Here is a 20,348-nt window from a genome sequence, read left to right as displayed (position 1 = left end):
CTGGGGATGTGTTTGGGTCCAGTGGGCCAGGGGCCAGGGAGTATTTTTGTTTCTTTGGCATTTGTCCAGTGCTTACTATGTGCCAGGCACTGTTCTAAGCATTGGGCTGGATAAAAGGTAATCAGGTTGGACAGTCCATGTTCCAGACGGGGCTTACGGTTTGAATCCCCATTTTACAGGTAAGGTAACTAAGGCACAGAGAAATTAAGTGACTTGCCCAAGGTCTCACAGCAGACAAGTGGAGAACCAGGGAATAGAACCCAGGTCCTCTGGCTCCCAGGCCCGGCCCCTTTCCCTTAGGCCATGCTGTATCTCCTGCTTCCAATTCATCCCTCGCACTGTTGTAGCAATCTGGAACCCCCTTTCCTCTAACTGCAAATCTGTCAGGCCTCAGCACTCCCCATCTTCAAAGTCTCCTAGAATCTCCTAGAATCTCATCTCCTCCAGGAAGCCTTTCGCAGCTAATTCCCAACACCACAGCCATGTCAGACCAAATCCCACCCTTAGCGCTTCTGGATTTTATTCCTGTCCTTCTGTATATCTTTATTTATATAAAGTATATATTTATCTTTACATTCTGCTATTTGTTCAGCTGCTGTGTCTTGTGTTTGTACAGCTTCCTGTTATATTCATTCTTCCTCTGGCTTTCACTGTCTGCAAAACATTTTTGTTTACCTCCCTCATTTGTCTCAGCTCCTTGAGATCAAGAATCCTAGTTCTTGCCACTCTTGCACTCTCCAAGGTGCTCAGTACAGTGCTTAGAACTCAGTAAGTGCTCAGTATATGTCACTGCTTGATGATGGGCTCTGAGGTTATTTGGCAAAAGTCAAGGATTTTCCCTCCTTGTGGTGCTCTGCGTCCCCTCTCTCCACCCCTCGTCCTCCCCTCCCACCCCATTTGAGGATGACCTAGGGCACGTGGACCTTCAAGAGCAAAAGCTGAATTTGCCCTTTGACTTCCCACCACTTCCCAGACCCAGCTGCTCCTGGGAAAAAGAAGCGGAAATGCACAGGAGAAGTGACGGGGTTACATTTTTGCTTTAACCACCCAGAGGATATGCCAAGTGCTGGTCTAACTCCACATGGGGAAATCTTCCCACTTTCCAGTGGGGAATCCATCCCTTACTGGTTGGGATTGAGACCTCCAGTCCCAGATCAGAGCCCGGGACTTGGTCTGCGCTCAATTGCCGCTCTATCGGCACAAGCAACGACCAACATTCCGTTCATTGAATTCTTTCTCTGGTCATGTGCCCCCAAGTATCACTGCTCGCCCCCTTGCTCCCCCAACCCCAGGGAGAATTCCTTCCCTTTCCCCTCCAATCCCTACTGATCCAAGTAGACAGGTCCCCTCTCTCTGGGGCCTGGATCTGGGGCAGAGGGCGCAGGTGGCTGGGGAAACTCTCGTTTTGGTGGTCGGTTTCCACTCCGGATGGTTGATGGGCTCAGGTCAATGTCTGGACTGAAGGGGAGATGAGCTGCTGGGATGTGACGGGGCTGGTCCCCAGCTGTGGGGCTGCTCCTCACCTTCCCTCTATCTGTCCCTCCTTTCTTAAATCTCACTCTTCTTCCTTTTTTAAACATTTATTATTTATTTATTTTTTGGTATTTGTTAAGCTCTTTCTATGTGCCAGGCACTATACTAAGTGCTGGGGTAGATACAAGCTAATCAGGTTAGACACAGTCCCTGTTCCTCAGGGGCTCTCTGTCTTAATCCCCCTTTAATAGATGAGGTAACTGAGGCACAGAGAAGTGAAGTGACTTGCCCAAGGCCACACAGCAGTCATGTGGCAAAGCTGGGATTAGAACCCAGGTTTTTCTGACTCCCAGGACCATGCTCTGTTGACTTCTCCATGCTGCTTCCCCATGAGCCCCTCATGTGAGCTCCTTGTGGGACACAAAACCATGCCCAATCTCGTATCTATCTATGTACAGTGACTGGTACCTAGTAAGCGCTTAAGCCAATACCACTAAAAAACAAAAAGAAAGTCATGTGGCCATGAAGGGGTAAGTTAGCTTGGTCCAGAAAGATGTTTGGCCACGCGGGCGTGACAGCAGTCAGATGTAGTGCTGGATGAGGGGGCTGAAGAGCCCTGGACGTTGGGAGCTGTCGGTCGGGCTCTGGTTGGGGTTGGGGAGAGCTGGGGAGGGCCGGCGTTGGCTGCTCAGAGATGTTCACCAACCGTGCTACTCTGAGCTGATACTGGTCAGAGCTGACACTCTGAGCCCCAGCAGATCCTTCTCCATCTAAGGATGTGCTGACTGGGCCCCGTTCCCCATCCCTATTAAAGAGAGGTTGATTCACTGTCAATCAACCAATGCTAATAATAATAGTAATGATGGTATTTGTTAAGCATTTACTATGTGCCAAGCACTGTTCTAAGCACCGGGATAGATACAAGGTATTCAGGTTATCCCACGTGGGACTCACAGTCTTCATCCCCATTTCACAGATGAGAGAACTGAGGCACAGAGAAGTGAAGTGACTTGCCCAGAGTCACACAGAGGACATGTGGCAGAGCTGGGATTAGAACGCAGGACCTTCTCACTCCCAGCCCGGGCTCTTTCCACTAAGCCACGCTGCTTCTCTAACGGTACTTCTTCAAACAATCGGTTGACGGAATTTAATGAGTGCTTACTGTGTGCACAGCATTGTACTATGCACTTGGGAGAGTACAGTACTACAGAGTTGGTAGCCATGTTCCCTGCCCACAACAAACTAAGTCTAGAAGGGGAGACAGACATTAATATAAATCCATAAATCACAGGTATGTACGTGAGTGCTGTGGGGCTGAGGGTGGAGGGAATACCAAGTGCCCAAAGGATACAGATCCAAGTGTGTACCTGATGCACGAAGGGGAGGGAGTTGGTAAAGAGGGCTTAATCAGCAAAAGCCTCTTGGAAGAGCTGCGACCTTAATAAGACTTAGACCGCGAGCCCTGTTTGTTCAGGACAGGGACTTCGTCCAACCTAATTAGCTTGTACCTATCCCAGAGTTCGTTTGACACATAGTAAGTGCTTAACAAATACCACAAAAAAGGGTGGGGAAAGTGGTGATCTGGTGTTTTCCAAAGGGGAGGGAGTTCCAGGGCCAGAGGGAGGATGTGGAAAAGGGGTCGGTGGTGAGACAGACAAGACCGGGGCATAGTGAGTAAGCTGGCTCTAGAGAGTGAAGTGTGGGTTTGGGCTGCAGTAGCAGATCATTGAGGTGAGGTAAGCAGGGGCGAGTTGAGTGCTTTAAAGCCAGTGATTAGGAGTTTCCTTTTGATGAGGAGCATTGGATTAAGTCCTTTGGCGAGTACAGTCCATTAGAGGTGTTGCTCTCATTGAGCTTACCGGCTAGAGGGGGAAACAGACAATAATTTAGGGGAGGCAGCAGAGTATAATGAAATGTACTCACGTGCTGTTGGGGTAGGGTAGGGGTAAGTGTCAAAGTGCTTGGGGGGCGGTACAGAGCCAATAAATAAGTGACACAGAAGGGAGGGCGAATAGGGTCGGGAAAAGTGAGTTTGGTGAGGAAGGCTTCATGGAGGAGATGTGATTTTAGGAGGGCTTTGAAGAGGGGGAGAGCAATGGCCTGTCAGATATGAAGTGGGAGGGAGTTCTAGGCGGGAGGAAGGATGTAAGCAATGGATTTACCATGAGCGAGAGATGAGATCCAGGTGGAGTAAGTAGATTGAAGTTAGAAGAACAAAGTATGCAGGATGGGCTGTAGTGGGAGATGTCCCCGAAGGCTGCTTTGTCTGTGTTCCTGAGCTGCTCCTGCCCTTCCGGGTGCCATCGGTCAGTCAAGAACCCCTTCATGGCTCCACTGTGTTGGCCCTTCTAGACTGTAAACTCATGGTGGGCAGGGAAATGTACCTAGTAACTGTTATATTGTACTCTCCCAAAGGCTTAATCTGCAAACAGTAAGTGCTCAATAAATACCATCGATTGATTGAATGGCAGCTTCCCCCAGATGAGTGGCCCTAGTATCTGATTTCCAACCCATCCCACCCACTGTAGTGAGAGAGAGATTGCAGACAGTGAGGTCTAAAGGGGAGAACAAGGGCCTGACAGTCAGGAAACCCGGGGGCTTCATCCCAGTTCTGCCCCTGGACTGCTATGGTACCTTGGGCACTTCACCTAACCTTTCTGGGCCTCAGTTTCGCCCACTGTAAAATGGCGATACTCCTCTTGGCAGAGGGATGGATTTGTGTGACCCGGTCCCTCCTCTCATAAGGACGATCACTCCTCCGAGCATTTGGTACTCTTGTTCTGCCCTTTGCTCTAAATACTATTTTAAAAACCTCGATTTTTCCATATGCGATGTCATGGCCAGTGGCCAATCGCAATGCTACACACTGAAATTGCAAGGATATGCTGTAATTAATTGACTCCCTAACAAAGAACTTGATTATATCTAAACTCTGGCCTCTGAAAGTAACCAAATGTGGTCTTCCTGACCCACCCATGTGAGAGAGAGAGGGAGGAGGGCGAGGGGAGGGAGGGCCGGATAGAAGGGAGGGAGGTGAGAGAACCAAACAGAAGGACAGATGGATGAAGGGAAGGAGGGACAAAGGGATGGAGGGAGGAAGAGAGGGACAAGAGTTGGAGAGAGGGAGGTAGGGAGGTGATGTTCTGAGCTCTGCCTTGCTTGACGTGATATGACTGTGTCAATGGAGGCTGAGCAGCCTCTCAAAACCTTCACCCACCAGAATGAGAAGTAAAGGGACTTTTCCTTGTTAAAGTCACACACCTGAACTCAAAAACCCAATCATCTGCCAAACTGCCAGCCGGGGACATGCCCGGCCTGTAGGGTTAACCTGGAATGATCACAAGTTTCAGAGGGCCACCTTGGTCACTGGAATAGTCCGCTTCAGTGATCTGGGCCCAAATCTCCAGTGATCATCAGGGAATGATGACTGTGGAGCACAATGCCTGGTAGGGTAGGGAGACTGGCAGGACAGAGCAGTCTGACTGGTGGGGCATTGACCAGTGGGGTAAGATGCCTGGTGGGACCCGTTGACAGGCGGGGCGTGTTGACCTTTGGGACGGGGCGACCAACAGGGAAGAACAGGTTGATCGGAAGGGCCCGATGACTGGTGGGGTATTTTGAGCAGTGGCAAGGATGACCAACAGGGCAGAACAAGATGACTGACATGGCTTCAGTGAAGAATGAGTACAGTGCGGCCGCCCTGGCGCCTTCCAGCAAAGACTCCTCTTTCTGAGCCAGGGGAAGGTGGGTTGGGCCTGGGTAGCCTAATCACGAGGTGGGCCGTGGGCCTGCTCCCTCACCTGCCTGGGGGCAACCTGTAGCTCTAAGAGCTATAACCTCTTTCCTCCGCTCTTTCCTGCAGCTATGGCAACTGTCAGCAACTGTGCTGACCGATAGTTGTTGGAAGTCAGAGTTTAGGAAGAGCTCTGGATCCTCACAGCCTCCTGTGAACTTGTTTAATTTATGAACTTGTTCAGTGACTGACTGTTCCCCTCTGTGTTGCAGGTTGCCAGGTTCTATCTGTCTAATGTGCAGGTCATTAGGGCTGGTCTTGTCAGTCCTGTGGTCCACCAGGCTCGGTCTGTCTGTCTGTCAGTCCTGCAGTCTGTCAGAGTCAGTCTGCCTCTCTTGCAGTCTATCAGAGTTTGTCTGCCCATCCTGCAGTCTTCCGGGACTGTTCATCTCTCTATCCGTCCTGCAGTACATCAGGGTCTTTCAGTACGGCCTGCCTCAGCCTCCTAGAGCCCAGACCGTGTCCAGTCCAAACAGCCCAGTCCGGGCCCAGCGTGTCACTACCTGTGAAAGAGGGGCAAGACTGCCATATTTAGGGGCAGTGATCAGTGCCTCTTGGTAGGCAAGATCCTTACCAGAAACAGTTGCAAAGACCAAATCCCTCTTTGAGGCGAATTCTCTTGGGTGGTTGCCCGTTGGGACCCGAGTGTCTCCCCTCTTTCTCTCTCTCCCTCTTCTCTCTCTCTTTCTCTCTGTCTCCTCTCTGGGCCCGGATGTCCCACCTGCGGCAGTTATTTTTGTCTTCGCACTATCAGGGCCGATACACTTTTCCTGTTCTGGAAAACATTTCCCATAGTTGTTGTGTGCAGCAAAAGAGCTAAACGGAGCTTCTCTAGAGCCAAACCATGGCTAGAGGAACAAACCCTCCACCCCAAGTTCCCGGTGTGGCAGCCTTTCACCTCAGCTCCGGGTCCTAACCATTTCCTCTCTGGGCCCGGAATTGCCAGCAAGAGCCAAGTAGGGTCGCCCTGCCCTGACTCGCACTACCCAAGAGTGCCATGGCAGACTCTGGTTTAGACGAGGGAATCCGCTCAGAGTTGGAGCCTGGCCTGTGGCCACTGCTACTCTCCTGTTACAACCCAGTCTGCACACTTTTCTCTTCTAATGCTAACCTTCTCACTGTAGCTTCATCTCGTCTCTCTCGCCGCTGACCTCTCACCCACGTCCTTCCTCTGATTTGGAATGCACTCCCTCTTCAAATCCGGCAGACAATTACTCTCTTCCCCTTCCAAGCCTTATTGAAGGCACAACTCCAAGAGACCTTCCCTGACTAAGCCCTCCTTTTCTCTTCTCCCTCTCTCTTCTGCTTCGCCCTGCTCTGCTCCCTTCGTTCATCCCCCTTCCCATCCCCACAGTACTTATATACTCATCTGTAATTTATTTATTTGTATTAAGGTCAGTCTCACCCTCTAGACTGTAAGATCACAGTGGGCTGGGAATGTGTCTGTTTATTGTTATACTGTACTTTCCCACTTAGTACAGCGCTCTGCACACAGTAAGAGGTCAATAAATGCAATTGAATGAATGAATGAATGAAATGAAAGGAGGGCACCGGAGGATTTCTGACAGGGCTCTAGAGGCCGTCTTGCTCTCCAGCAGCCTGTCAGGAGGATGAGGGAAGAATGAGCGCTCTGGGTCCAAAGGGACCTTCCTCTCAGTCCTTCCTATGGGAAGGTCTTAGGGAGATTCCAGAAGTCCCTTTGGTCCTTTGCTATTCAAACCATGAACAAGTTGAGACGGACAAAAGACTAAGTGAAAGGGACATGGAAAAAGTGTAAAATTCTTGTCTGAGAAAGTTTCAGAGTATTTTCCAAATTTAATTAGATGTTGAAATCTTTGAGGAAGACGTTTCTAGTTCAGTTTAGTGGAGCCTATCCATTTGTCATGAGCCTCTGTTGAGTCTACATTCATTTATTCCTTCAATCGTATTTATTGAGTGCTTACAGACTGTGAGTTTGTTGTGGGCAAGGAACGTGACGGTTTACTGTTATACTCTCTCAAGTGTTTAGTACAGTGCTTTGCACACAGTAAGCACTCAATAGGTATGATTGAATTAATGAGTAAACGAATGGTATTTGTTTGTTAAGCGCTTTCTACGTGTCAGGCTCTGTACTAAGCGCTGGGGTGGATACAAGCAAACCAGGTTGGACATAGTCCTCGTCCCACGTGGGGCTCCCAGTCTCGATCCCCATTTTACAGATGAGGTAACTGAGGCACGGAGAAGTTAAGTGACTTGTCCAAGGTCACACAGCAGACAAGTGGTGGAGCCAGCATTAGAACCCCTGACATTCTGACTCCCAAGCCTGTGCTCTATCCACTCCGCCATACTGCTTCTCTATGATGAATGTACTAAGCGCTTGGGAGAGTACAATATAAGAATAAACAGACACATTCCCTGCTCACAATGAGCTTAGTCTAAAGTGTACAGTCTAGAGCCTACAGTGCCCTAGGGCTGGCCTAAGCACTAGAAGTGATCGGTTCCCTGCTATCCCTGCCCGGTGGAGGTATGTGCCTGACTCTGAGCAATTGTTGCCCATTCCTGGCCCCGGCCTCTAGTCAGATGGCACTAAACACCCACATTACATATTACAGGGGCTCTCGTCTTTACCAGCCTGCTGTCAGCTGTGGGCAGGGCATCGTGGGAGTGGGCGCCATAGTCCTGAGAGTCACAGGCTGGATCGGATGGCATGTAAAGCAGACTTTTCGCTTCCCCAGAGCCTGGCCTTGCATCTTGCCTTCCTTCCTTCATTCATTCAGTTGTATTTTTTGAGTGTTTACTGAGTGCAAAACACTGTACTAAGCCCTTGGGAGAGTACAATGTAATAACAAATGGGGGACTGGGGGAGCTCTGGAGCCTGCCGCCCCTCTCCTGATGAGAGAGGCTGACACGGGAGCTAGGCAGGAATGGGATTACTCTGTGGAACCACGGTGGACTCGCTGGGCTCAGGTTGAGGGCCTCAGCATTTCCCCTCTCAGGGCCCCAGGACACCTAGCCCTACTACACACCGACCCAGAGAAACAGGTGCCAGGGCTTCCACCTTGCTGGGGTGGGCCACAGCGATGTTAATCATGATTTTAGTTGCACACCTGGCCACGGCAACAGGGATAGTTTTACTCTTTCACGCACAGTGATGGTTGTAGTTAATCCCATGGCAACGCCGACGGTGTTACTGCTTTATCCATAGTCACGGTGATAGCTGTAGGTTTACTCTTTTCCCCTCAGTGACAGAGATGGTTGCTTTTTAGCCCACAGTCACAGTGACAGTGATGGTGTTACTGTTTCACCCATAGCCACAGTGATAGTGAAAGGTTTACTCTTTTACCCACAGTGACAGTTTTACTGTTTCCCTCATAGCTACAGTGTTTATGATAGCTTTACTGTTTCACCCACTGCGGCGGTGACAGTTTTACTGTTTTGCCTCTGTGACAGGGACAGATTTACTGTTTTTCCCAGGGTGACAGTGACCGTTTTACTGCTTGCCCAGGCCACGCAAAGCTTGCCAGTGGGGTGTGAGCAAGGTAGCGGAATTCCACGGCCCTCTGCTAGACCCATCAGAACCGTCGATCCCTCAGTGCTCCGCATGCAGCAGTTGCCCAGTGCCGTTGGATGGATGATGGGAAAGAGAAAGAACAAACCCAGTAGTGACCTGAGCAGAAGAGGCTGGTATGTGCTCTAACCCTGTGGAATTCCCCCAAGCCCTTACTACAATGCTGGGCATTTGGGAGATGTCTAGTGTAGCCAGCTGTTGTCACCCCCCATAGAAGTGGTTTGTAGCTGAGCGCCTCTGGCCAGGGTCTACACAGAGTAAGCGGGGGCTTGGGTGCTCCGACTTCCGCTTCGAAAGCCACCCGTCTCAGCCGTCTTAACTGGACTATGAGCTGCAGCTACTGCAAATTCCTTTTGGAATGTCCTGATGAACAAGGCTGAGGCTTCTTGCCCAGAGGGTTTTGCGGCCCCCTCGCTTTCAAGTGGCTGCTGTGAGTCAGAGAACCCCTCATTTGCTTAACATAATAATAATTGTGGCATCTGTTCCGGGGCTTGTTAAAGATAAGTGCTGGGACTGATACAAAGTAATCAGGTCGGACACTGAATCTCTACCACATGGGACACGCAATCAGAGGGGTAGAGAGAACAGGTATTTATTCCCCATTTTGCAGATGAGGAACCTGAGGCAAAGGAGAGGTTAAGCGGCTTGCCCAAGATCACACAGCAGGCAGGTAGCAGAGTTAGTAGTAGAACCCAGGTCCTCCGACACCAGTCCCGAGGTCTTTACTCTAGGCTATGCTGCTTCTCTTCCCAGGGCTTCCGGATAATAGCGAGGGTCATTCTTTGACTAGCACGATGCCATTTGCCCAGGACGGGGCTCCATGGAAACTAGGGGCTCAGGAAATACTGGGGATGACTGGCGATTCTTCTGGGGATGGACGAGGCAGAGGTGGGCCATCTTCCCCAGGGACCATAGTGGACCTCAGAAACTGGGATTACAGAGGACGCCGCAGGAGAAGGGAGCAGAGAAAAGTCACCCCAAGCCAGATAGGCTTGCCAACAAGGGACACAAGGAAGCCAGAGTCTGGAAGAGGTGCTCAAGGGGGCAGAATCCAGTCCAGTCAGAAGGGAACCTGGCTCACGGAACGTACCCTTGCCCCAAGAGGACTGGACGGCGTGGGCCCTCCACTGGCACCCACTGTGAGAGAGTGATGCCACTGAGTTCCTGGATCAGCGTCCCCTTTGGGTGAGTAATGCCACGGCAAAGACTGGATGAGTGCCCACCGTGGGTGAGGGATAATAATAATAATAATGTTGGTAGTTGTTAAGCGCTTACTATGTGCCAAGCACTGTTCTAAGCACTGGGGTAGATACAGGGTAATCAGGTTGTCCCATGTGAGGCTCACAGTTTTAATCCCCACTTTACAGATGAGGGAACTGAGGCACAGAGAAGTGAAGTCACACAGCTGGCAAGTGGTAGAGCAGGGATTCGAACCCATGACCTCCGACTCCCAAGCCCCGGTTCTTTCCACTGAGCCACGCTGCTTCTCACGCGTGCTCAGTGCTTCTCACGCTGCCGCAAAAATTCTTGTTCTTGTTCTTGTCTGTCCGTCTCCCCCGATTAGACCGTAAGCCCGTCAAACGGCAGGGACTGTCTCTATCTGTTGCCGACTTGTTCATCCCAAGCACTTAGTACAGTGCTCTGCACATAGTAAGCGCTCAATAAATACTATTGAATGAATGAATGAATGAATACCTTTGCAGGCCTAGGAACAGCCCACCTCCTTTTGGAGTCTTTGGGAGGCTATAGGGCCAGTCGCTTGGGAAAAGGAGAAAGTGAGTACATTCACTGCTGTGATCGTGACACCAAACCGGCGCCACCTGGGGGCCTGTTTTTCCACTCCAGACCCGAGCCACCAGCCCAGGCCCGTCCCCTGCAGAAGGACGGCGGCCATCGCGCGGGTCCTTGAGCGGGCCGCCCACGACCCTCAGGGGCCTAAGGGTAGCCCCACTCTCCGGTTGGCGACAGAGAAGGATCTGGGTAGTCGGTATTGGGGTGCTGCCTGAGAAATGGGGGAGGCAGGCGTGGCCTGTCCTGTAGAGAGGGGGCGAGACTAGGTCGGTGAGGTTTCCAAGGGTCTTCGACCACATTCTCTGTTCTTCCGGAAGGCCTCGAAATTAGAATGCAACGACAAGGGCCCGGGTCACTTCAAGCTTTTGTTTTATAACCCCAGCAGCTGAAGGAGCTACAGTCCAGCTTTCAGTCGGGTTTCACAGTTTAGTCCTTTTCCTGATACACAGAAAGAAACGAGACCAGAGCCCAGAGTCCAGTTTTTCTTCTTAAACCGGACTGGTTCTGGGGAGCGCGGTCGCTTCGACGAAAGAGGCTGCGGCGGCCTCAGGCCTTCTCGTAGACCCGGGTGCAGACCACCCCTTTCATGGTGCACTCCTAGGAGACACAGAGTGGGTGAGGCGCTTGGGAGGGCAGATCTGGTCCAGTGAGGGCAGGCTGCTCCCTGGGGACCTCCTCCCCCGACTGCCATCAGACTGGGAAAAACCATCTGGCTCAAACCGGGAAGACAGAACTCTGCTTCACCTTTGGCTGAAGTGGACCCCGTTCTCGGGGTGCTCCTGAGGTTTGAGAACAGAGAGAGGTGGCTGCCCCCGGTGGGGCTCCCTGTCATGGCCTAGAGAGCCCCTCCCCGGTGAAGCAGCCCCCCAATCCCTTCCTTCCCTGATCTCTTCCCGCCTGGGAAGTTCGGGGGCCGGACTCACCACCACCATCTTCCCGTCCACCAGTTTTCTCTTTATTGTCGTCTGCTTGCCGTCCCACTTCTGGACGTGGTTCAGGGCTCCCTTGTCTAAGGTCACCACACTCTGCAATGACACAATCGCTTCACCGATGTTCCCGCATCCAGACGCCCACAGAGGCTCTGCCTTCGTTGTGGAGTCATTTCTGTGGGGCTAGGGGCATGCGGTGTGGGGGTGCTGGATGGGAGTGTGTGGTGCGGGGCGAGGGGAACATGAGATGGGCAGAGACACAGGGTGTGGGACATAGAATGGGGTTAGGACTGGAGTGTATGGCACGCTCACAAGGTTTGGGGAGAGGGGCATGGGTCAAGGGAACAGAGAGGGGAGAGAGGTGCGGGGTGAGGATGCAGAAATGTGGGATTCAAGGTGGCAGTGGATTTTCATCTTACCGAGAAGAGCCAGACCCACTGGGCCTGGCAGAGAGGGCACTGTAACACACAGCTTTGGGCTTACCCTCGTCTTTCTGTTATCTGCGGTGGTTTCGTCAAACTCCTGGCCCAGCTTGAAAGAAATCTCTGTGCTCTTCAAGGTGCTGTCTGTTCTCAGAGTTACCGTGTCCCCCTTCATGCTGATGGTCACACTGGGCTTGGCCAGATTGCCCAGTTTCCGGGTGGCCAAGCCCACTCCTGCAGACCAGAACCAGATCCCCATTTTAGCCTGCCAGATGGAACCTACCTAGCTTGGGGCGGAGGGGGATGCTCACCTCTGCCCTGCTCGGTGCCCTCTACCCTCCCGCCACTAATATCTGCCTGAGGTGTATCATGCTGGGGCCTGTCTCCTAGGAGGAAGCAGGGGCCCGATCAGTGATTGTCCCAGGGCCCACTAGGTCCAGCCAAGGCCTCCCAGAGATCCAGAGTGGACCCTCGACTCGTGCTTCTGAACCCAAGGATCTCTGGGGAGTGTTGGGGTCCAGTTCTAGTGGAGGTGGAGTGGCCCGTGAGTCCCCTCTTGACTTAAATTCAGTGTGGGCAGAGAGCGTGTCTATCAACTCTGTAATAGTCAGGCAGTCAATCATATTTATTGAGCTCTTACCGTTTGCAGAACACTGTACTATGGGCTGGGGAGAGTACAATACAGCAATGAACAGATACATTCCCTGCCCACTATGAGCTTACTCTCCCAAACCCTTATTACAGTTCTCTGCCCACAGTAAGCACTCAATAAATACAATTGATTGATTGACTGATTGGAAATTTCCTTGAGGAACTAGAAAGCAGAGCACGGCGGAGGCCACTGGGGCTAGAAAGGATTGAGCTCCCTGAGGTTTGGGCCCAGGTTCCGAGTGGGCCAAACTGACGCGTCGGAGCAAGGCCGAGGCAGCTGGGCAGGAGGGCACCTTTTCCGTGGCTCTGCCCACCCTGCTCTGGATAGTAATGGGACTGGCCTCTGGCATCATGTGGCCTAGTAGATAGAGCACTGGCCTGGGAGTCAGAAAGACCTGGGTTCTAATCCTAATTCTGCCATTTTTTCTGCTGTGTGACCTTGCGGAAGTCACTTAACTTCTCTGTGCCTCAGTTACCTTAATGGAGATTAAGACGGTGAGCTCTGTGCGGCACAGGGACAGTGTCCAACCCGACTGCCTTGCATCTAATCCAGCACTTAGTACAGTGCCTGGAATATAGTAAAAGCTTTAAAAAAACGCAATGATTATTATTATTATCACTCACCTAGCGCTTTCATGTAGTCCTCAAAGTTCTCGCTGGAGGAGAGCCTCCAGGTCCCGACGAACCGGCTGCACATGGTGCTGGGCCGGGCCGGGCTTGACGGCCACAGGAGAGACAGTGGAAGGGGGAGAGGGCAGAAGTGGGAGTGGGCAGAAGGGCTGTGAGCGGGCTGGCCTTGAGAACTCCTTTTCAAGGATGCCGGAGTCATGTGAATCCACAGGCAGCCAATGGGGCGATCGCCGTGGGCAGAAGCGAAGCCCCACCCAGCTTTGCTCTTTCATTAGTAGTGTACAATGGAGAAGTCGCTTACCAGGCGAGCTTCCCACATACAACCGTAGTTTCTTCCCCCAACAAAAATGCTTTGACAAAGGCGCCTTCTCCCTGGAGAGAGCCTACTCAGCCTTCAGACGCGGGTCTGTGGGCACAAGACGGCTAAGGGGAGGGGCTGCGGCCGCAGACCCTGACACAGCACTGGCACTGGTGACTTGAGCCAGCTGGGCCCTAGAGGAGGGCCAGGATGGAGAGGGGAGATCAAGGGTGTTGGAAGGTCTGTCGTTGCTTTCTGGGGGAGAGTTAGGGATGGAGGGGGAAAAGTCGGGGGTGTTGGATGGTCTGTGCTAAGTCACTGGGGGAGAGTGAGAGATGGAGCGCGGCCTAGTGGAAAGAGCAAGAATCTGGGTTCTTATCTTGGCTCCATCTCTTGCGTGCTGTGTGACTTTGGGCAAGTCACCTAATTTCTCTGAGCCTCGGTTATTTCATCTGTAAAATGAGGATTTAATTCCTATTCTTCCACCTACTTAATCTGTGAGTCCCATGAGGGGCAGGAATTGTGTCTGACCTGATTAACTTGTATCTACACAGTGCTTAGAACCGTGCTTGACACTTACTAAACACTTAACAAATACAATCGTTCTTGGTGTTATTATTATTAAGGAGAAGGGAAATTTCGGGGTGTTGGATTGTTTGTGCTGGCCAAGACCACCCTAAGGCCAAGTCCCTAGTCAGAAGCCAGAGGTCATGTTGCTGTGGGAACCCCCACAGCTTGGGGCTTGGCCCTGACGGTTCCTTTTGCCAAAAGCATTCGCAGCTGGGTCAGCTCCGAACCGGGACGTGATTGGACGAGATCATGGAATGTTCCCTGGACTTTGGGTCCCCCTCTCTCCTGGGCTTTAAACTGCATGGCATAGTGGATAGAGCATGGGCCTGGGAGTCAGGAAGTCATGGATTCTAATCCTGGATCTGCCACTTGTCTGCCATGTCATCTTGGGCAAGTCACTTCACTTCTCTGGGCCTCAGTTACCTTATCTGTAAAATGGGGATTGAGACTGTGAGCCTCACGTGGGACATAGACTGCATCCAACCTGATTTGCTTGTGTCCATCCCAGCGATTAGTATAGTGCCTGGGCCATAGGAAGCCTTTAAGATTACTATTGTTATAATTATTATCTTCACCTTCCTTCTCCCCCGATTAGACTGTAAGCCCGTCAAACGGCAGGGACTGTCTCTATCTGTTGCCGACTTGTTCATCCCAAGCGCTTAGTACAGTGCTCTGCACATGGTAAGCGCTCAATAAATACTATTGAATGAATGAATGAATTCTCCCCAGCCTCTCCGTGGGTTCCCTGCCCTCTCTGACCCCATTCTCTCTGTCCGCTATAGATGTTTGGAATTTCTCCTGGGTCCCTTCCTGCTGTTCACCCCAGCCCATGACCCCGCTTTCCTTGGCTAGCCCTTGTGCACCTTGCTCCCCGAGAACCTGCCCTGTCTCTCCCCATCCCCTCCAACTTGGCGTCCCCCAACCTGGCTTTCCTGCCCCTTGGGATTTCTGTCCGGGTCCCTGGGCTCCTTCTGACCCTGGGCTCCACTCCTCCCTTTTTCCAGCTCTGGGTCCGGGCCCTGGACTCTCCCAGCTTGCCTCCCCAAGCCGATCATTGCCCTGTTAGGGAGTCATGTGTCTTTAAATAATAATAATGGTATTTGTTAAGCACTTATTATGTGCCAAGCACTATCTTATGAAGGCCTGGTCAATCATTCGTCCTCCCTGGCACTGTATCTGTTGCCACTCTGGGCTCCATCCCCAGCACCGATCCATGCGCCATACCAAGCCATCTCAGAGTGAATAATTCCCTTCAGTCACTACTAGTCAGGAATGAGGAATGTTGATAAATCCACTCGACACCTCTAGTCCTGGACTGGCCCAACTGCACACTGGCCCTGGACTGACCCAGCTCCAGACGGGCTCGGGACTGGCCCAGCTTCACACCAGTCCAGGACTGACCCAGCTCCAGACCAGCTTGGGACTGATCCAGCTGCAGACAGGCCCAGGACTAACCCAGTTAGACCGGCCTGGAACTGACCCAGCTCCAGACCGACCTGGGACTGGCCTAATTCCAGACCGGCCCAGGACTGGCCCAGCTTCATACATGCTGTGGTGTTCTGGGTGTTCAGGAAGACCACCTCTCCCGCCTGTCCCTCTCATCGGCCCCGCACGCCCCCCTCCTTCTCCAGATGGCCAATTTGGAACCAGGACAATATGGAACCGTCGATCTACTTCTGCGATTGATCAGCTGGGGCCGAGGAAGAATATGAGAAACGTTGAGGTTAGGGCTGAAGCACTCTTATGTCTTGCAAGTGGTTCTTATTGGTTCTTTTTTGTGAATTTTTTATTTTCCTCTTATAGAGCCCGTGTAAGGTGTCAGACCTTCCCCGCCACATACAACAGCTCTCCCTGAGTCACCGGATGAGGGATCGTTATCTAGATGGATGACTGGCCACTTCTTGCCAAAGGCGGTGGCGGCAGGGCAACCGAGGCAGGGGAACCAGAGAAGAAAACACAAAGTGAAGGGGACCACTTGACTACTACATCAACCTTCTTGCTGACCTCCCTGCCTCCAGCTGCTCTTTCTCTAGTCTTTGCAAGCAACTATTCCTCCAAGGAATTCACACTCAGATCCCTACAGGGGTTGAAGCTCTGCTTTCAGGCTTGGTTTGGCCCAATTCCACTATGTCAGAGTTTTTTCTGGCCTTCTTGGAAAACAACCAGGTAAGGGAGATTGTTCTTGGTGGGTCAGGGGCAAGATGGCCTTCCTGGAGGAAATGGGCACTTGCCAGGAATCGAGGGTTCTAGTGTGACCAAAGCAACTCTGACCCGTGCTGTGCCGGTTGACAGGGCAGAGATGGAGGAAACGACTCAGCGGAGATGGTTTGTCGCTTGCTGAGGCCGGGCCTTCCTCCCTCCCAGGGCCAATCTGAGAGCGGACACAGACCCGGGTGGAGGGAGGCCCCGGGGCGACAGAGGAGGCGGGAGCCGCAGCCGGATCGGGGTATGCCTCCTCTGCTGGCACGGACCCTGCCCCACCCTCCCGAAGACATTTCCTGGCTACCGAGGCCTCTCTGTGGGAGGAAGGCTCAGGGTTTGACTGGTTTCCCCAAGCCATGGAGGGGTCCCCACCCCCTGGTTGTCTCTAAGACCCCCACCCCCCATCCCTCTAGGGAGAGAGCAGAAGAGGTGTGGGACAGTCCAAATTGACTAACCAAGAAGGTGGGGGTCCAGGAGGGCCCCAGAAGGAAGCTGAGGACAGGGCAGGAAGGGCTGTGGGACTCCTCAAAATAGGGGTGCTCAGCAGCTTAGTGAAGACTTATTCTGGTGAAGCTGGAAGCAGTCAGTAGAAGCGGGATTGTAAGCACTTCTTGGAGAGGGACTGTTTCTTTTTCACTGATACAGACTATTCCCAAGTATGTCCTATAGACCCCCGCAAAAGGGAGTCACTTAGCATAGTTCCTAACCCTCAGTAGGGGCCCAGCACAGTGCTTAAAAACAAAAAAAGATGGTATTTGTTAAGTGCTTACTATGTGCCAAGCACAGTAAAGCGCTGCTTTAGCCATAGTGGGTGTCCAATTCAGCACCATGCGCTCAGTGGGTGCCCAGTGTAGTGCTCTTCACCTAGTAGGCATTTAGTACCATACCTGGGTCACAGTGAATGCCCAGCCTAGGGTTCTGCACATGGTAGGTGCCGGTACAGGCACGGCCCACGGTAGGGGCTCAGTAAATGTTGACATTGCTTCCGCTAGATGGGCAGCAGCCCTTGAACCTTCGGCTTTTTAAGCAAACCCCATCCAGGAAGAGAGGTACAACCACAGGACAGCAAAATCGGGTTCATCGGGGGAGGGCCAGATCCCCCCAGGCCCTGCTCCCCTTTCTGCTCCAGGGGCACTTGGAAGAGCTGCCCCCCCCGGCCACCCCATGTACCCTCTCCCTGGGAAGGGAAGGGAGGGGTATATAGGAGGGGATCTGGCTGACCTCTGGGTGGACCTTGATGTTGTGATGCACAGTGTTTTCACCCCCCTCCCCACCCCGTCTGTCCCCAAAGCCCTGGGCATCCTAGGCCTTCTCCCGCCTCGGTCCTTGCCAGGGGGAACTGAGGGGGAGCACGGCAGTGTGGTAACAATCAAATTCCTGTGGGACAATGGGAAATTCAGGCAGGCCCTATAATGCAGCTCTGTCCTGCCCAGCCCAGGGGAGAGTGGGACAGTGACACTGCCTCTATCTCTCCTAAATGACTGGAGCCGGCGGCAAGGGAGACAAGGGGGCCTTTCAGCCGTCGTTCTGAAACAGCTCCCAGCTGGGTCCGGTGCTGCGGTGGGTTCATTCTCATTGGGAGCCCGTGCCCACCCGCTGCCCGTCCGTCCGCCCGTCCTCCAGTCCGTCCGCCCTCCCCCCGAGAACAGTCCCCTGTTGTCACCCAGCTCCCATCGCCGCAGCCTCCCCCGCCCCAAGGAAGAGCCGCAGCATCGGCTGGGTGGGAATTCTTTATTGGGACTTGGCCTCTGCTCCCTTCATGTCCGCGGCTTTGTCTTCGCCCCGTGGCTCGTGGTCTTCAGGAAGCGGGAGATCCTGTCCGGCCCGGCCGGGTACCCTCAAACCCTCTCGTAGACCCTGGTGCTGACCACAGCGTTCATGGTGCACACCTGTTGGGTGGCCGGGAGGGCGGTTTCGGGTGGTCGCTGGCCCCCTGTTCCCCCTCGTCCCCAGCCGGACCCCACCCTCCCCTCCCGAGGGACTTCAGGACCCAGAAACCCGGTTCGTTCTCAGGTTCCAGGGTGCAACTCACCACTCTCAGGGTGTCCCCCACGACCTGTCGTCTTATGGTGGTCTCTTTGCCATCCCATTTCTGCATGTGGACCAGGGCTCCGCCCTCCAAGGTGATGAGGCTCTGTGGGCAGGAAGTGTCAAACCCCAAGTGCTCTTCTTCTTCTCCCTCCCACTCTTGCCCCAAGCTGCGATGGGCCTCTGGGGTCTATCTCCCTGTCCGAATGACAGTCTGACTCCCCCGGGTTACACATCCCTCCCTCCCCCTCCACCCCAGGCAGACTCTTGCACTACTCTGACCTCAGGCAGTAGGGAGGAGGTTATCGAATCCAGGCCCTGCCTTGGCACAGCTGCCCCTCCGTGTGTGTGGGGACACTGCCATCCTGGTAGAATTTCCAAGAGAGGAGAGTTCCCCGCCTCACTCACCTTGACTTTCCTGTTGTCAGCTGTGGTCTCATCAAACGGCTGGCCCAGCCGGAAGGAGATGGCGCTGCTGGCGGCGGCGCTCTTGGTCTCGATGGTGATCACGTCCCCGTCGCAGCTGATGTGAACAGTGGGCTTTGCTGACCCGCCCAGCCGCCTGGTGGCCAGATCCACGCCTGAAAGCCGGGCTCGGCATCAGCCTGGTCCCCTTCGCCGACCCCCAGCTGCTGACGCCTCCAGAGAGGAGCACCCCCCACCCACCCCGGCCCATCACCTCCCGTCACATTGGATAACACCTGTCCTTCGCTTCGTGATCAGGTCTTGCTCCTCTACCCAACCATCCAGATAACTAAGGCCAATTTAATAATAATAATAATAATGTTGGTATTTGTTAAGCGCTTACTATGTGCAGAGCACTGTTCTAAGCGCTGGGGTAAACACAGGGGAATCAGGTTGTCCCACGTGGGGCTCACAGTCTTAATCCCCATTTTACAGATGAGGGAACTGAGGCACAGAGAAGTTAAGTGACTTGCCCACAGTCACACAGCTGACAAGTGGCGGAGCTGGGATTCGAACTCATGAGCCCTGACTCCAAAGCCCGTGCTCTTTCCACTGCGCCACGCTGCTTCTCTACAGTCAGGTCCAGATCACCCAGGGGTTTGGACAAAATAGCTTGCCTTGGCCCATGTGGGCCTGGCCCCTCACATGCACTTGAACTCCCCAGGAGCCCGTGACTCAAAAATTCTAAACCTAGGCTCTATTGTAGCACTTAGAGTGGTGCTGTGTACACATTAAGCTCTCAATAAGCTCTCATTAAGCTCCTGCGGGAAGCAAAGCTAGTCATGGTTGCTCTTCAAAAGTTTGGGACCAAAGCAAAGTGCCTAGAGTGGATCTGTGGGCTCTGGACTTCTCCAGAAAGGTGTTGGCCCTCTGGTCATTCCAGAACACTAGAAAGGTGGGGAAATCCAGCTCCCTGTGGGGAACCCATGTCCCCATGGGCAGTTCCAACAGGAGCGTATCCTGGCCAAAAAGCGGCACCCACCCTACGTGGCCCTGGATAAGACCGCTGGGAATTTCCTTCAAGGATGAGGACATAGATGAAGAGGTCTCTACTCCCCTCTGCTCTGACCCTGGGCATTCATGTAGAGTGGAACTAATTTCCCAATCAACATGGCCACTCCCGGCAGCTTGACCCAGAGCTGAGCATCTCCCTCCCCAAAGGAGACCTGATGGCTTCTTCCCACCTGTTCTGCAACAGCTGAACGTGAACTTTTGGAGAATCTAAGCTGCAGGCCTACGATGGTGAAACAGTTCCCGAAAAAAGCATTTAGACTCGTAAGAATCCCAAAAATTATTTTCCCAAGCTGTCAGGAGAGGAGAGTGTCTTATCCCTGGCTAGAGGTGGGTTGGAATAGGTTCAGCGGGATGGAGGGTCAGTGGTTCCCCCTTGGGCATCTGGGGCAGAACCCCCCGGGAGAGGCTGATCCTGAGGACCTCCCAAGCCATGTGACCACAGCCCTCCCTGCCACGCCTCACCCAACTCCTTCATGTATGCGTCAAAATTCTCGCTGGAGACCAGCTTCCAGGCTCCCACGAAGGGTTCACACAT

At 53.1% G+C, this 20,348-nt stretch overlaps 2 protein-coding genes across 2 annotated transcripts; both read right to left on the bottom strand.

Moving 5' to 3' along the window:
* Window positions 1-10,956: 10,956 nt before the first annotated feature.
* Window positions 10,957-13,382, bottom strand: LOC100081262 (myelin P2 protein-like). Its single transcript, XM_001507402.4, has 4 exons — window positions 13,231-13,382; window positions 12,017-12,189; window positions 11,528-11,629; window positions 10,957-11,201 (listed from the first exon to the last, which is right to left on the bottom strand). The coding sequence occupies exons 1-4, from the start codon at window positions 13,301-13,303 to the stop codon at window positions 11,151-11,153; spliced, it is 399 nt and encodes a 132-aa protein (XP_001507452.1). The 5' UTR covers window positions 13,304-13,382; the 3' UTR covers window positions 10,957-11,150.
* Window positions 13,383-18,075: 4,693 nt separating this feature from the next.
* LOC114813174 (fatty acid-binding protein, adipocyte-like) lies at window positions 18,076-20,348 on the bottom strand. The gene is made up of 5 exons (XM_039912520.1): window positions 20,276-20,348; window positions 19,869-20,033; window positions 18,743-18,915; window positions 18,339-18,440; window positions 18,076-18,195 (listed from the first exon to the last, which is right to left on the bottom strand). Exons 1-5 carry the CDS (start codon window positions 20,346-20,348, stop codon window positions 18,145-18,147), a joined length of 564 nt encoding a protein of 187 aa, XP_039768454.1. The 3' UTR covers window positions 18,076-18,144.

This window comes from Ornithorhynchus anatinus, chromosome 7 (assembly GCF_004115215.2).
Source record: "Ornithorhynchus anatinus isolate Pmale09 chromosome 7, mOrnAna1.pri.v4, whole genome shotgun sequence".
Lineage (NCBI taxonomy): Eukaryota > Metazoa > Chordata > Mammalia > Monotremata > Ornithorhynchidae > Ornithorhynchus > Ornithorhynchus anatinus.
The sequence above is the reverse complement of the archived record's forward strand: the minus strand, read 5'-3'. Positions and strand labels throughout refer to the sequence as shown.